At 45.3% G+C, this 12,990-nt stretch overlaps 1 protein-coding gene across 1 annotated transcript in view; it reads left to right on the top strand.

Annotated features, from left to right (window-relative positions):
* Positions 1-11,721, top strand: part of ptk7b (protein tyrosine kinase 7b) — a 74,694-nt gene extending 62,973 nt beyond the window's left edge. The window contains exons 7-20 of the mRNA XM_069659057.1: positions 2,442-2,708; positions 3,014-3,150; positions 3,275-3,410; positions 3,740-3,859; positions 4,215-4,364; positions 5,095-5,242; positions 5,443-5,570; positions 6,353-6,553; positions 7,954-8,115; positions 8,219-8,451; positions 8,927-9,007; positions 9,134-9,285; positions 9,407-9,585; positions 9,930-11,721. Coding sequence (XP_069515158.1) covers positions 2,442-2,708; positions 3,014-3,150; positions 3,275-3,410; positions 3,740-3,859; positions 4,215-4,364; positions 5,095-5,242; positions 5,443-5,570; positions 6,353-6,553; positions 7,954-8,115; positions 8,219-8,451; positions 8,927-9,007; positions 9,134-9,285; positions 9,407-9,585; positions 9,930-10,090 — 2,255 coding nt within the window. The 3' untranslated portion in view covers positions 10,091-11,721. The remainder of the gene's footprint in view (positions 1-2,441; positions 2,709-3,013; positions 3,151-3,274; positions 3,411-3,739; positions 3,860-4,214; positions 4,365-5,094; positions 5,243-5,442; positions 5,571-6,352; positions 6,554-7,953; positions 8,116-8,218; positions 8,452-8,926; positions 9,008-9,133; positions 9,286-9,406; positions 9,586-9,929) is intronic.
* Positions 11,722-12,990: the final 1,269 nt, after the last annotated feature.

Raw genomic sequence — 12,990 nt, 5'->3', positions numbered from 1 at the left:
GAAGGCCTAGTGTTACTCAGTTAAAGAGTTTGGATTATATCGCTTTTATTTTGAAGGTCTAGTGTTACTCAGTTTAAGAGTTTGGATTATATCGCTTTTATTTTGAAGGCCTAGTGTTACTCAGTTAAAGAGTTTGTATTATATCGCTTTTATTTTGAAGGCCTAGTGTTATTCAGTTTAAGAGTTTGGATTATATCGCTTTTATTTTGAAGGTCTAGTGTTACTCAGTTAAAGAGTTTGGATTATGTGGCTTTTATTTTGAAGGTCTAGTGTTACTCAGGTAAAGAGTTTGGATTATATCGCTTTTATTTTGAAGGCCTGGTTTTACTCAGTTAAAGAGTTTGGATTATATCGCTTTTATTTTGAAGGTCTAGTGTTACTCAGTTAAAGAGTTTGGATTATATCGCTTTTATTTTGAAGGTCTAGTGTTACTCAGTAAAAGAGTTTGGATTATATAAATTTTATTTTGAAGGACTAGTGTTACTCAGTTAAAGAGTTTGGATTATATCGCTTTTATTTTGAAGGCCTAGTGTTACTCAGTTAAAGAGTTTGGATTATATCGCTTTTATTTTGAAGGCCTAATGTTACACAGTTAAAGAGTTTGGATTATATCGCTTTTATTTTGAAGGTCTAGTGTTACTCAGTAAAAGAGTTTGGATTATATAAATTTTATTTTGAAGGTCTAATGTTACACAGTTAAAGAGTTTGGATTATATCACTTTTATTTTGAAGGTCTAGTGTTACTCAGTAAAAGAGTTTGGATTATATAAATTTTATTTTGAAGGTCTAATGTTACACAGTTAAAGAGTTTGGATTATATCGCTTTTATTTTGAAGGCCTAGTGTTACTCAGTTAAAGAGTTTGGATTATATCGCTTTTATTTTGAAGGCCTAGTGTTACTCAGTTAAAGAGTTTGGATTATATCGCTTTTATTTTGAAGGCCTAGTGTTACTCAGTTAAAGAGTTTGGATTATATGGCTTTTATTTTGAAGGCCTGGTTTTACTCAGTTAAAGAGTTTGGATTATATCGCTTTTATTTTGAAGGTCTAGTGTTACTCAGTTAAAGAGTTTGGATTATATCGCTTTTATTTTGAAGGTCTAGTGTTACTCAGTAAAAGAGTTTGGATTATATAAATTTTATTTTGAAGGACTAGTGTTACTCAGTTAAAGAGTTTGGATTATATCGCTTTTATTTTGAAGGCCTAGTGTTACTCAGTTAAAGAGTTTGGATTATATCGCTTTTATTTTGAAGGCCTAGTGTTACTCAGTTAAAGAGTTTGGATTATATTGCTTTTATTTTGAAGGCCTAGTGTTACTCAGTTAAAGAGTTTGGATTATATGGCTTTTATTTTGAAGGCCTAGTGTTACTCAGTTAAAGAGTTTGGATTATATAGCTTTTATTTTGAAGGCCTAGTGTTACTCAGTTAAAGAGTTTGGATTATATCGCTTTTATTTTGAAGGCCTAGTGTTACTCAGTTAAAGAGTCTGTCTACCTGTTACCTCAGAACAGGAGCGCTCTGTATGAAAGCTTCCTGAATGGCGGCTGCGGCTGAGCTTAGAGCAGGAACAGGCTGTAGTATCTTCTCATCTTACTAATCATGCAGCATTTTGAAATACAAGTGCATGCAAGTCAAATATTTAGAATAAGCTCAGGGCTGGAATTTGGATGTGTTTCCGTGTCCCGAGTGCTTTATTGGTCTCAAACAGCCCCTTTACCCCCGGGGTTCAGGATTAACGAGGTTCGACTGTATCTGCAGTTTTAACCCAGTGAACCACAGCTCCATTTAAATACCTTAATTCACTTAATCTGATGGTAATCCCTGCAGGCATTATAGGGGATTGTGTCACAGTAGAATTCAGCATTAAGGGAAGTTTAAACAGTCGCTCCCCTTCCTCCCCTCCCCGCTCCACTTCTCTTTCATCTGCTGAGAAATGTGGTTTTCGTCTGTTCGCTTTAATTGATTCAGATCCTGAACTCGCAGAAGGTCTTTGCCACTGACCAGCTTTCACAGTGTTGTTGGCCAATAGAGTATTAATGACTTCCACACACACACTCAGCATTAAAGCACACAGTGGTGGGAGGTCTTGTGAGTCTCACAGATCACATTCCACTTTGTGTATCGGGGCTGCCAGGTTTGATATGAGCCGCCGCACACAGGCCGACTTAATTCCCATAAAACGTACACACTCGGTTCTCCTCCTGTGCGCTTTGTTCTCTCATTACTGCGTAACTCAGACGCCTTCTCCTAACAAGACACGAAATCTGTTCACAGGACTGTGAGGGGAGTTAAATGTGCTGGGGGCCGCTCATGAAATATAAAATCAGAGCTGCTTCGCTGGCTTTGAAGACAGATTGATGATTATCACGGGCCGTGTGTGAACGAGAAGCATTTCAGCTTTGAAATTGCTGCTTCACACTGAGTATTCTCTCTCCTGCGCAGAGATCGAGGACATGGTGCCCAAGATGTCCAAGGTTTTCACAGCGGACACCCTGCAGCGGGTGGCCTGTCGCCCCCCGCGCGGCAGACCTGAGCCCGAGGTGTGGTGGGAGAGAGAGGGCCAGCGGGTGCCCACAGAGGGGCGAGTGTACCAGGACGGCCTGGATCTGGTGTTCAGCCCCACAGAGGGGGGAGACTCTGGGATATACACCTGCGTGGCCCAGAACAAGGCGGGACGCAGGATACAAGAGGTCACCTTCACCGTGGCCAGTGAGTTAAATTGATCTGAAATAAAAACTACATTTTATTAAAGAGTTCAAAGGGTTAAAGGGACATTTCCCCAAGTTTGGTTTACTGGTCTCAAGAACGACTCCTGTTAGAACTGTTGCCTTTTGATGTATAAAGTTTTAAACAGGAAATGTAGGATCCTTTTTTCAGAGCTTACTTAGGTGCTTAAGATTCTGAGTCACTGCAGAGAACCTGCCCGAATCCAAACAGTTCTTATTTACACACTTTCTACGTGAGTGTGTCTCTTTGTCCGTGTGATGTTAAGTCTGTTCTGTGCGTCTCCTCAGCCGCCCCGGTGTGGGTGACCAGGCCTCAGGACAGCCTCTTAGAGGAGGGAAGACCAGGTTACCTTCACTGCCACACTCAGGCCAACCCTGAGCCGGAGGTCACCTGGTACAGAAACAGCATGGGGATCACAGCAGAGGTCAGATATCAAACACACACATACAGAGTCATTAGTGGGTTTCTCACACATGAATTGTATTGCACATAACAGAAGAACAAACAAAGCAGAACAGACCTTTAATAAAGCCGTATTGTTTTTCCAGGACTCTCGCTTTAAGCTGTTCTCTAACGGCACGCTGAGGATCAACAACGTGGAGGTGTACGACGGGCAGATGTACAGCTGTGAGACTCTCACTGCAGCGGGGAGGCTGTCCGGGCAAGCAAGAGTCACTGTTCTCGGTGAGCAAAGAAGTTTATTCATCCGACAGTCGATTCTACATTTCTTCATGATGGTGCAGGAGCAGACTCACGCTCAGCAGCTTTATTCGAACACATGATCGGTCCCTGTCAGAGAGGCTCTGCTGCTGTGATCGACGACCTGACGTCTCTGTGTGTGTGATCTCATCCTCTGATAGGCTGTCACACGTGTGGCTGCATCTCCCTGAATGTGTCTGAACATGAACTCAGCAGCTTCGTGTTGTTTCATCATCAGTGTGAGCTGCACAAAGAGGCTTTGACATCTCCTGTGTTTACACGTGTGTAACGTGTGTGTGTGTTTTGACTTCCAGAGAAGCTGAAGTTCACCCCGACCCCCCAGCCCGCTCAGTGCCTGGAGCTGGACAACGAGATCACCATCCAGTGCTCGGCTAAAGGCAGAGAGCCGCCCACCATCCGCTGGACCAAAGCAGGTGAGCACAACGAGTGTTACGACATGAACAATCAGCAACAGGCGAAGGAAGACGACGTAACAAGCAGGAAACATGTCCTGTCATCTCAGCTGAAATTGTACAACTAATGTTTTAAACCTGTCTTAAGGAAATATCTCGTCTCCATGCAGCGGCTCTCATTCCTTCATGCTAATGATGATAAATACTGTTTCCATAAGACTGCAGAAACATGAACAGAGTAATAAACAGAGTGTGAGGAAGATTCATCATCATGGATCATTTCCTCTTCCTTCTGTGTGCCGTGATGGAGTCCATTTATCCACACACACCTCCACACTCACCCCTCCTCCCTGTGTGTCTCTGTCGCCCCCTGCAGACGGAGGAGAGCTGCCGCCCCGCGTGGAGCAGAGGAACGGTCAGCTTCACTTCACCAAGGTCACCCGCAGCGACGCCGGGAACTACACCTGCATCGCCTCCAACAGCCTGCAGGGGGAGATCAGAGCGCTGGTGACGCTCACTGTGGCCGGTAAGAAGCTCACCTGTGATCCTGTTAGTGCAGAAAATGAAAGAAAGGTTCAAGCTAACATATGAGTCATCAGTCTCACAGTGTAGTACTTGTTGTCGTAGTGCATCTGAAGGTTGTTTCATAAACTGACAGTCAGTCACCACTTTGACACAGCGGCCATCGTCCTCTGACGTCCCAATGAAGAGTCGTCTTTCCGACTTCTGCGTGTTCACGAGCTTTAAGTCGAAACATGGAGACAACACGGACGCTGCAAAGATAATGTGTTGTTTCATTGTTTAATGTAGATCACTCTACGTGTACAGAACGGATCTGACATCATAATACACGTTAATGAGCAGAATGCTTTCATAACATGTCTTGTGAATATCTGCTGACATTAGCTCCAGATTAAAGCAGTAAAATCAAACACACACACAGTTGTGTCGATGTTTTTCACGTGAACACACCAGAGTCAGAAAAACGACTTGAAAATCAGGGACAGAGCGCCGCAACCCGACCGTGACATCAGAGCAAAATGGCCGCCGTGTGAAGAAGGTGGATTGATGGTCCGATCGCACACCGCTGTGTTTGGAGCCGTTTACTGCCTGATGAGGAATTAGATCTGGTTTCAGAGTGACGACGTTAACCACAGTCACCACAGCCTGTGAAGGAAGTGTGGTGTGAGGGTAATATTGATGAGCGTGTGTGTGTGTGTGTGTGTGTGTGTGTGTGTGTGTGTGTGTGCATACAGTGTACATTCGCTTTAAGGTGGAGCCGGAGAACACCACGGTGTACCAGGGTCACACAGCGATCCTGCACTGCCAGGCCACCGGGGACCCTGAGCCGCACATCCACTGGATGGTCAAAGACAAGACGCTGGACATCAGCAAGAACAGGAGGTAGAAGAGCGACACAGCATGTCAGATTATCTGCAGGGAAAGAGAGACTCACAGAATTCAGCAGGAAAAGAATCTTAGTTTTAGAATCAAACAGTGATTCATGTTAGACGGAGCTCCTCCTTCTGTGTCCCTCCTGTCTGTTATGAATTGTGTACCTGCAGACCTCCTCCCTCACCTGTCCCGTCCTCTCTCTCCTCCAGGATCCAGAAGATGCCGAACGGCTCCCTGGTGATCAGAGACGTCACCACAGACGACACGGGCAGGTACACGTGTGTGGCAGGAAACAGCTGCAGCATCAAAGACCGTGTGGCTAAGCTGTTTGTAGTAGGTGAGTTTAACACACACACACACACACACATCATATTTACACTTTATGAGACACAGAGGTGAACACACGGGGCGTGTAGGATGAAGGCCTTCATTAAGGCTTCACCCTCCGCCTGTCATCGTCTCGACAGGTTAATAACCTCGACCTCCTCTCTGACGCCACGCCTGTCACATGCTGAAGGGACTGGGCAGACGCTCGATCTAATAAGCTTCACACTCTGAGGAGCTTTGTCTGCAGACCGACGCTGAAAATTACAGTCACACACTCGTTGTAGTGTCCCATATCAGCTCGTTTTCTCCCAGAGCAGGAGGAGGGTCTTTCAGATTACAGTTGGAGACAATCAGATTAAGATGTTTGTCAGCGTGAGCAGGCAAACTCGCTTTCACTGAATCTTTTTATTGCTTTAATCTGTGTAAAAATCAGCCTGACACTTTCTTTACTTGCACCGTTGCGAAGCTGGAAGCAGAAGATCTTTGACCTTTTTGCTCGAAGAATCACAGGAACGATTCATTGTTATCAGAAAGTTTTGCGATTCATATTTGTTGGATCAAGAATCCATTGATCTGTGCAGCTTTACGTTTGAGAATGAATTTAAACCTGCAAAACATAACTGTCCAGATTTATGACAAAGTGAATCATGTGATTCAGAGTGATCCGAGTATACAGCTAACTAAACTCAGACTGGTGCTAAAACAACCAAAAGTGTTGACCTGTGTAACACGCCATGTGATGCTGATTTAACACTGAGATAGTTAACCTTAATCTCTGTTTGTACCCGACAGACAAACCCTATCCCGCCTTTGATGAAGAGGAGGACCGGGCTCCTTACAAGATGATCCAAACCATCGGCCTGTCGGTGGGAGCGGCGGTGGCGTACATCATCGTGGTGCTGGGACTCATGTTCTACTGCAAGAAGAGACGCAACGCCAAGAGGCAGCAGAAGGGCCAGGACGGAGAGGAGCCCGAGATGGAGTGTCTCAACGGTACCGATGTCAAAGCTTCTGACAGACTCGAGGTTTAGATAACTGACTCGATATTAAAAGGAATATATTACAATCCAAGTTAGAGTTTAATTTGGCAAAAAAGGATACATAAGATTAACATAAGAAAGTACAAAAAAATCCACTTGCACTAAACCTTCGTAGTCTCTTAAGTAGTATTCTCATAGCATCATCACTAAGTCTCTGTAAGCTGCTTTCTTTCCACAAGTCTGCAGAATCATACATCTTAGGATGCAGATATGTGCAACATATTTCATCCTTTAATAAACACTGAAGTTAATATCAGACAATCTGACGTCAGGAACGTTTTATCCTCCTTGGTGCCACAAACACAACAGCACTCTTACTGGCGTTATATTTGATATTATGTTGAGAAACCAAACACACGGTTAGGAGCTGATGGAGACCAGTAAGGTTCTCATGGAGACCAGTAAGGAGCTGATGGAGACCAGTAAGGTTCTCATGGAGACCAGTAAGGATCTCATGTAGACCAGTAAGGTTCTGATGGAGACCAGTAAGGAGCTGATGGAGACCAGTAAGGTTCTCATGGAGACCAGTAAGGAGCTGATGGAGACCAGTAAGGATCTCATGTAGACCAGTAAGGTTCTGATGGAGACCAGTAAGGTTCTCATGGAGACCAGTAAGGAGCTGATGGAGACCAGTAAGGATCTGATGGAGACCAGTAAGGTTCTGATGGAGACCAGTAAGGATCTGATGGAGACCAGTAAGGAGCTGATGGAGACCAGTAAGGATCTCATGTAGACCAGTAAGGAGCTGATGGAGACCAGTAAGGATCTCATGTAGACCAGTAAGGAGCTGATGGAGACCAGTAAGGTTCTGATGGAGACCAGTAAGGATCTGATGGAGACCAGTAAGGAGCTGATGGAGACCAGTAAGGATCTCATGTAGACCAGTAAGGAGCTGATGGAGACCAGTAAGGATCTGATGGAGACCAGTAAGGTTCTCATGTAGACCAGCACTCCTGTAAATAAGAACATCCTCTGCATCCTTCACATGGTCCACAGTCGTATCCAACTTTTAATCGCTTGGAAAATAAATCAGAGGTTAAGCAGCAGCTTTTGTGAGAGGTCAATGTTCACTTCATGGTCTTCTCAGGATATCTGCTGCCATCTTGTGGTTGTCTTTGGTATTGCATTTGACAGGTAAAATGCCACAAGTTCACACCTTTACGTTCCGATATCTGTCCTAGTTTTACAGTTTAAACTAATCCTGAGCACAATCTGAGTGAGTGATGCAAGTATTCACACAGAAAAGGTACACTTCAAACAGTAACAGGCAAATAATACATGCAGTGTTTCTGTGAACAGGTGAATGGAGGAGTTTGCACAGAAGGAAACAAACGTGTGTGTTGTGTTTCTCAGGAGGGACTGTTCAGCAGAATGGCCACACCACCGCTGAGATCCAGGAGGAGGTGGCTCTCACCAACATGGGCACCATCGCGACAACAGAGAAACGCCACAGCCACGTCAACAACGACAAGCTCCACTTCCCCCGAGCGAACCTGCAGACCATCACGACCTTAGGTAACCTCCTTCATTTAACTCTTTCACGTTCTAAAACAAGGAGGCAGACGATCAGAGCATGAGAGGATGACGTGTGCTCCGTGCTGTGTGGATGTGTGCTCAGGTAAAGGGGAGTTTGGGGAGGTGCTGCTGTGTAAAGCTAAAGGCATCGAGGAGAGCGAGGAGGAGTCGGTGGTTCTGGTGAAGAGTCTGCAGACCAGAGACGAACAGCTGCAGCTCGACTTCCGCAGAGAGGCCGAAATGTTCGCCAAGCTCAGCCACCCCAACGTGGTCCGCCTGCTGGGCCTGTGCAGGGAGGCGGAGCCCCACTACATGATCCTGGAGTACTACGACCTGGTAACTACACACACACACATGCACGCGCACACACACACACACACACACACACACACACACACACACACACACACACACAGACACAGACACAGACACAGACACACAGACACGCACACACACACGCACACACGCACACACGCACACACGCACACACGCACACACAGACACACAGACACACAGACACACACACAGACACACAGACACAGACACAGACACAGACACAGACACACACACAGACACGCACACACACACACACACACACACAGACACGCACACACACACACACACACACACACACAGACACAGACACACACACACACACGCACGCACACACAGACACAGACAGACACACACACACACACACACACACACACAGACACACACACACACACACACACACACACACAGACACACACGCTATTTAAGATTGCTGTTTTTTATCTGCTTTAATGCTCCCTCTCTTTTATCATATCAGGGAGACCTCAAGCAGTTCCTGAGAATTTCCAAAAGCAAAGATGACAAAGTCAAATCTCAGCCAATCAGCACCAAGACCAAAGTAAGTGTTGAATGATTGACAGCTCACATCATCCTCTGTCTGCCTCACGGTGTGACTGGAGAGCTTTAAAATGTCTTGGCCGCTCACTTCCTGGACTCTCGTTAACCTTCTCTGTTTGCCCTTCAGGTTTCCATCTGTGCCCAGGTGGCTCATGGGATGGAGCATCTGTCCAATCACCGCTTCGTTCACAAAGACCTCGCCGCCCGAAACTGTCTGATCAGCAGTCAGAGGCGTGTTAAGGTGTCGTCGCTCAGCCTCAGCAAGGACGTCTACAACAGGTCTGATAGCAAAGGAGCGATGTTTTAACGATATTCATGCACTGCGATAAACTTCCTGTTTAAACTCAGCCCGTCTCACTGTTTCCATCTCCTCGTCTTCCCCCGGCCTACGCGTACACAGTGAGTACTACCACTACAGACAGGCGTGGATCCCGCTGCGCTGGCTCCCTGCAGAGTCGGTGTTTGAGGACGACTTCTCCACCAAGTCTGACGTGTGGGCCTTTGGAGTGCTGATGTGGGAGGTGTTCAGTCATGGGGAAATGCCACACAGCAAACTCAGCGATGATGAAGTGCTGGAAGGTCAGTGTGATGCTCTCGAGGCTCACTGTGAGTCCTGATTCAGGACACGAGACGAGGAGGCCTGTCAGGAGAAAAGAGCTCCCTGTTTCTGTTTTAGATTACTTTGACTTGTCAGGTAAACGTAGAGGTGCAGCCATTTTCCTTTGTTACGCTCAGGGTGGGAAGCTCTAAGCTGCTGTAATGTGTACTGCTGTGTTCCTGGTTGCAAGTCGTATAAACATCAGAGGAGAGTTGCTCCTGTGTTATCGTGTTCATGTGGGGGACGGCTTATTTATCCATTACGTTTTGCAATCTCCATGATTTTTATTTAACCTTTAACCCCTTCCTCTCTGCTGCCCCTCCAGCTCTGCAGACAGGGAAGCTGAAGCTGCCCCCTCCTGACGGATGTCCCTCTAAAATCTACAAGCTCATGTGTCGCTGCTGGGCGCTCAGCCTCAAAGAGCGCCCGTCCTTCACTGACATCGTCCACGCGCTGGGAGAGTTGCCGTCTGACAGCAAAGTCTGAGAGGGCCGTCGCCCAATCAGAGGGGAACTTTGACCGACCCCCTCCCCCCAAACAAAGACAGGATGCTGGATTATTCGCTCACACATTTCAGGGAGGAGGGTTGAGGAGGAACACTTTTTTATATGCATTTCAAGCCGTGGGCGTGTGGACGAGACTTCTTTGTTAAATCGGTGAGAACACACTCAAGTTTGTGCGGACGGCTTCTCGTGAGCAGAGTCAGGAGTTTACGTTTGCCTTCACCGCAGCATGGACGACCCCCGACCCCGGAGTCCCGACCTGTGGTTCCACTGTGACCCTGCCTGCAGCCGCTCTGTCCCAGAGACACTTTGATCCACGAGCCTCACAACCTCAGTGCCTCTGCCCCTCCACACACACACACACACACACACACACACACACACCTGGACCCCACACGGCTTTTTAGGGATGTTAGATACACGTTTCACTGGCTCAGGTCGATGGACATCATTGGTGGAAATGTTAGGATCAATTTTTGTCCCAAATGTTGTAAAACTAGAAAGAAAACTGAAGGAAACGTTGCAAAATGTGACTTCAATGGTGCATTTTTTAACTTTTTATCAATTAGCAATGTGTTAGGTTAAGTTCTACCTGAGTCTGCCACCGGTATTCTGGAGGAGACAACAAGCTACTCTGTCCAGTGTGTGTGTGTGTGTGTGTGTGTGTGTGTGTGTGTGTGTGTGTGTGTGTGTTCCTATGCTCCAGTGTACGTTAAAAAAAGAAGTGGAATGGGGGTTTGCATGAAGGTTGGCCGTCTGTTACACTTGTTTTCTGCGGCGTGAGGACACTTGTGGGAAAAATCATCCTAAAAACTTCAGGAACATAAAAAAGATCCGTTTATAGCCAAGGAAAATGTTGAATAGATGAGATTGTGCCAGTTTGGGCTTTGTACGTTTTTATGAGTGTGTTCTGTTCTTGTATTAACTTTAAAGGTGCTTATCAGTCACCATTTATGGGTAAGAACACCCGATATTTTAACATTATCATGTTGCAGGGATGCAGCCTATCACTGTGTGTAACCTGTGACATCATTTCTTCAGAGGTCCAATCACAGCTTCCCTCTCGGTCCAATCGTTTTGTGCAAAGCTGCAGAGAGGACCATCACAGCGGGCAGTGTGTACATAATGTAGAAGCCATGCACTAACTTCACTTGTGTTTCTCTCTCGTGTTGTGTAGTAGGACATGCAGGTGCCTGTTTATTTATGATGAAGGTCCTGTCTTTTTTAACTGTTTCTCATAGGAAGGTACTTCTGATGCTGTGTTTCATTCTCATGGTCCATCTCAGTGAGCGCTCAGGCTGCTAACACGCTAACACAAAGTACAAAGAGGTCAAAAGAGTGACTGCTGGTCACCAGTGCTCGTTTAAGTGCCTGCTAAATGAAGGATTATCTTTACTGTTTCCCTCTTTTTTTACTTTATCTAATCAAATGCAAAGGCCTTTGTTTATGAACCTGTTTTTATACGTTGTTTTTAGTGTAATGTTCCTTTTTATGAATGCTAGCCGCTCACACCGAGACGTGTTTTTTTAATCTGCTTCAGCAAATGTTCACAGTAATCCCAGATATTTACAAAGTATACATGCTGCTGTCAATAAAGGTTCACAGTGTTTTTAATCTGTGTCGTGATTCATGCTGCAGAAAGCAACGCATTCAACCACATCAGCAAAATATCCCACTTTTATCTGCTTTTTCTTTACTTCTTACAATGATGTCGCCTCCAATGAGATGAATTCAGCATTCTCCTTAGGCCTAGTCTGTTGCATCGGGGAGCATTAGATACACGGAAATTAGACAAACTCTAACTACAATGCTGTGAAACTTAAAAATGTGTCCCCTTGTCGGCCACCTGAAGAGTTTTCCTGACGGCTCCTGTTCGTAGCTGCATAACTACACAGTATAATGTTCAGTAACAATAATAAAGGTGACGAAATGTTCACTGAGGTGTAGTACCGACCTCATGCAAGTCTCTGCAGGCTGACGTTCAGACTGTGTAAACAACAGCTGCCTGCAGGTACAAACTGAACTTTAGAGCTGATGGTGTGGGCTTAGGAATCATTAAAAAATATGCCTTGATACACTGCTCTAAAATGTTAAAGAAATGGATAAAACATAAATATTTTCTTCTGTGTAGTAAGACCAAAGAGGCTGTGCATGGTTTGTAATCGTTGAGTGTAAGATAAGAGACACTCAGAAATCTGAATCCATACAGGAAGAACATAAACTCACACTTTTATGGACTTTTTATTATGAAAATGCGTTCCTTTATTTTTTCTGAGTAGCATATTTAATGTGCTTTAATTAGTAAAACCACCTGGACCTGTAACAGCACCGACAATCCTCATGTTCTGTCAATGCAGTCAGTGACCACTAGAGGGCGGTAGGTGTGTTTCTCTGTAGTGATGGTTTTCTAACTCTGACTTTAAATGCTTGCTAAATATTTTCCCACACTTGGGAGGTCATCAACATGACATTTTAAGATAGTTTTTAAAATGTCTTATTTTAATTTGAGGGCCTCTACGGATTTCAGCAGCGCACTGTGGATATTTAAGTTCGTCCAGATGCATCATGGGTATTTTCTTAAGACTTTGCGAGAGGTTCCCTTACACTGTCACATATGTGGGAGCCTGGAGGTCTTTAGCCTTCTTGTGATGGATACAGAGGCTCGTCAGACTTGCGCAGAGAAGCATGTTCCTCAAAGTCCATAAATGACGCAGTATCAAGTGTTTAATGCATTTTTTTAATATGTTAAATTTGGCACCCTTCGCTAAACTGGAGATATTGTGACAAATTTACCGATAAAAGTCCCCCAGCAGCTTGCTGACAAATGGATGAGGAGTCTTCAAATACTGTGATGCGTTTGTTTTAACCTGCCTGCAGCACCAG

This window comes from Semicossyphus pulcher, unplaced genomic scaffold (assembly GCF_022749685.1).
Source record: "Semicossyphus pulcher isolate SPU_LCO1_2020_fin unplaced genomic scaffold, fSemPul1.0.p SCAF_12, whole genome shotgun sequence".
NCBI lineage: Eukaryota > Metazoa > Chordata > Actinopteri > Labriformes > Labridae > Semicossyphus > Semicossyphus pulcher.
Note: the sequence above shows the minus strand (reverse complement) of the source record. Positions and strands in the feature narration are given on the sequence as shown.